Source organism: Labrus mixtus, chromosome 9, assembly GCF_963584025.1.
Source record: "Labrus mixtus chromosome 9, fLabMix1.1, whole genome shotgun sequence".
Classification (NCBI taxonomy): Eukaryota; Metazoa; Chordata; class Actinopteri; order Labriformes; family Labridae; genus Labrus; species Labrus mixtus.
The window spans coordinates 29,515,517-29,518,016 of NC_083620.1; the positions used below are offsets into that span (position 1 = coordinate 29,515,517).

Consider the following 2,500-nt stretch of genomic DNA (forward strand, 5'->3'; position numbering starts at 1 on the left):
CAGACACAGAAACGTCTCCTCCTCACTTTAACTCTCTGATCCAGGTCTACACTCCCCCGCCCACTACGCTCTGCCAATGAAAGGCGTCTGATCCAACCTTCACAACAGGGTCCTAAGTCTCTGACTAGACTCTTCTCCTCTGTCGCCCCCCGGTGGTGGAATGAACTTCCAAACTCCATGTGATCTGCAGAGTCGCTCTGCACCTTTAAGAAAAAGCTAAAGACCCAGCTCTTTATGAATACCTACTAACTTAATGATGATGGTCTCCATATTATTGATGATGATGATGGTAATGACGATGGTTTTTGTTTGATAACGACGACTTATAAGATGGTTTCTATACTGATTAGAGCTCTCAAGAACTGCCCTCAATGTTGTGCTTTGCCTCTGGTCACTTCCTGTCAGCACCTGTGTGTCCAATCAGACTCAAAGCTGATCGTTTGCTCTTACTGACATTGTTCCCTTTTTTCTAGATCCTTGCTTGTGTTGTTCTTACTCTCTGATGTACGTCGCTTTGGATAAAAGAGTCTAATAAGTGAACTGTAGAGTCAACAGGGACAGACTCCTCCTGGAGGTTATTGACCAAGAGATGAAGGCGTTTTCAACACGGAACAGGAAGTCTTGACATGAAGTCGTTTAACAGAAAGCACTGGCTACCTCTGAATTATGATGAAGGCTGGTTTTATTAATTTATAAGAAACATATCAACCTGCTTTTTTTTACTTTAGTATTTGGATCAAATTGTAATTTTACTCTTTTTTACTCTTTGACCCTCCACAGAGTATTTTTGAGTCGTATTGAAACTGTAACTGAAGTCAGGGATCTTTACCCCGCTATAAACCCCAGAAGAAGAAGAAGAAGACGGTGCGTTGGGTTTTATGATCAGGACGGAGCGTGAGCAGAAACAGAAGAGTGTGTGTGTCAGCTCTACATGTGGATTACATAACGCCCACGCTCCAGTGTGGTAACCATAAAGTCCAGAACCGCTGTAAACCCCGGAAGCATAAATAATCCAGCTCAGCTCATAAATCCGGACCTGCAGACGGACTCTGAAGTCCTGCAGAACTTCACACTTTGAAGAGAGTCGGCTGCTCCATCACACTGTCTGCACCTGTGTGTGTGTGTGTGTGTGTGTGTGTGTGTGTGTGTGTGTGTGTGTGTGTGTGTGTGTGTGTGTGTGTGTGTTCCTCATATTTTCGACCACTGAAGTTACAGACCAATCACAGTCATCAGAAGTTCCTTTACAGACTCAGAAATACAAAGATTTCTCATCTCAGGGGAAAATGAGGGCGGGATGCACGACCATTCAAAAACACTACCAGGTTTCTAATGATACAAAGATTAATGTAAATGAGTGAAGTATCCCTTTAAACATTACTGTAGACGCATGTAGCAGCCATGTTGGATTTTAACTCGGGCTACTGAATCTCAGAGTCAGAGTTCCGACTTCATGTGAGCGTTCCTGACGACGTATCCGACCGGTAATTCGGAATTTCTGATTTCCGCAATGAAATTAAACGCACCACAAGTCCATCCTGCTAACTGTGGATCGTGTTTCTGGGCTCCAGATGAGTTTGAGGAGGAACAGAAGTTTTCTGTTTCATATCTTCAGCAGGAAGCTACAGATGTTTCACCACGACATGACAGCTGCAACGGATCAACGCTGAAAAATACAGATGTGCTGGAGACCTACAGAAGAGGCACTTGTTGAAGCAGGAGCAGCTTTAAACTTTATTCCTGTTTAAACTTTTCAAATATATGCAGAGAAAATGGAAATATTGAAGCAAAGCCACATTTTAGAGCTTCGTAAAGATTTTATTAAGAACACATCGAGAACAAATCTACTGAGGTAATATTTACCGGGTCGCTGCACACTTTTTAAAATCAAGTTTGAGGTTTTTTAAAAGTTTAAAGGTGACATATCCTCCTCTTCTTCTTCAGTTTAAATAAGTCTCAGAGCTCCTCTTCAACATGTGTGTGAAGTGTCTTGTTCTAAATCCACTCTGATCCTGTATTTGATCATGTCTATAAACCCCTCTATTTCAGCCCTGCTCAGAACAGGCTGTTTCTGTGTCTGTACCTTTAAATATGTAAATGAGCTGTGTCTGACCACGCCCCCTCTCTGGAAGGGGCTTGGGTGTACTCGGTCTTTCTCGCTCCATGTCCTATTGTTTACGGTGAGAAGGCAGACTCAGAGGGCAGAACAAACACCTAGCTGTGGGAGTGTCACCCACCTGGGGGAGGGGCTACTGCCCTTTGTGATGTCATGAAGGGAACATCTCCAAACGGCCAGAAGTTGCTGTTAAATGTTGTGAGTTGTCAGGAGAACAATAACATGATTACAGTCAAAGAGTGAAGAGAGATGCTGGTGGAGGTCTGACTCACGTTTGGTGCATTGTTTGGTTTTGGGCGACAAAGTCCATCCGACACAACACCGACCTCCACAGACATGAGGCCTGAAGAGAGAGAGAGAGAGAGAGAGAGAGAGGGAGAGAGAGAG

General features: G+C 43.8%; 1 protein-coding gene and 1 long non-coding RNA gene across 2 annotated transcripts in view; one reads left to right on the top strand and one right to left on the bottom strand.

Moving 5' to 3' along the window:
- The window catches only part of LOC132979970 (latent-transforming growth factor beta-binding protein 4-like), a 42,886-nt gene extending 41,486 nt beyond the window's left edge, over positions 1 to 1,400 (bottom strand). Inside the window, exon 1 of the mRNA XM_061045794.1 lies at positions 1,379 to 1,400. Within this exon, the coding sequence (XP_060901777.1) occupies positions 1,379 to 1,400 (22 nt within the window). The remainder of the gene's footprint in view (positions 1 to 1,378) is intronic.
- Positions 1,401 to 1,962: 562 nt separating this feature from the next.
- Positions 1,963 to 2,500, top strand: part of LOC132980920 (uncharacterized) — a 33,767-nt gene continuing 33,229 nt past the window's right edge. The window contains exon 1 of the long non-coding RNA XR_009674216.1: positions 1,963 to 2,301. This is a non-coding gene — a long non-coding RNA (uncharacterized LOC132980920). The remainder of the gene's footprint in view (positions 2,302 to 2,500) is intronic.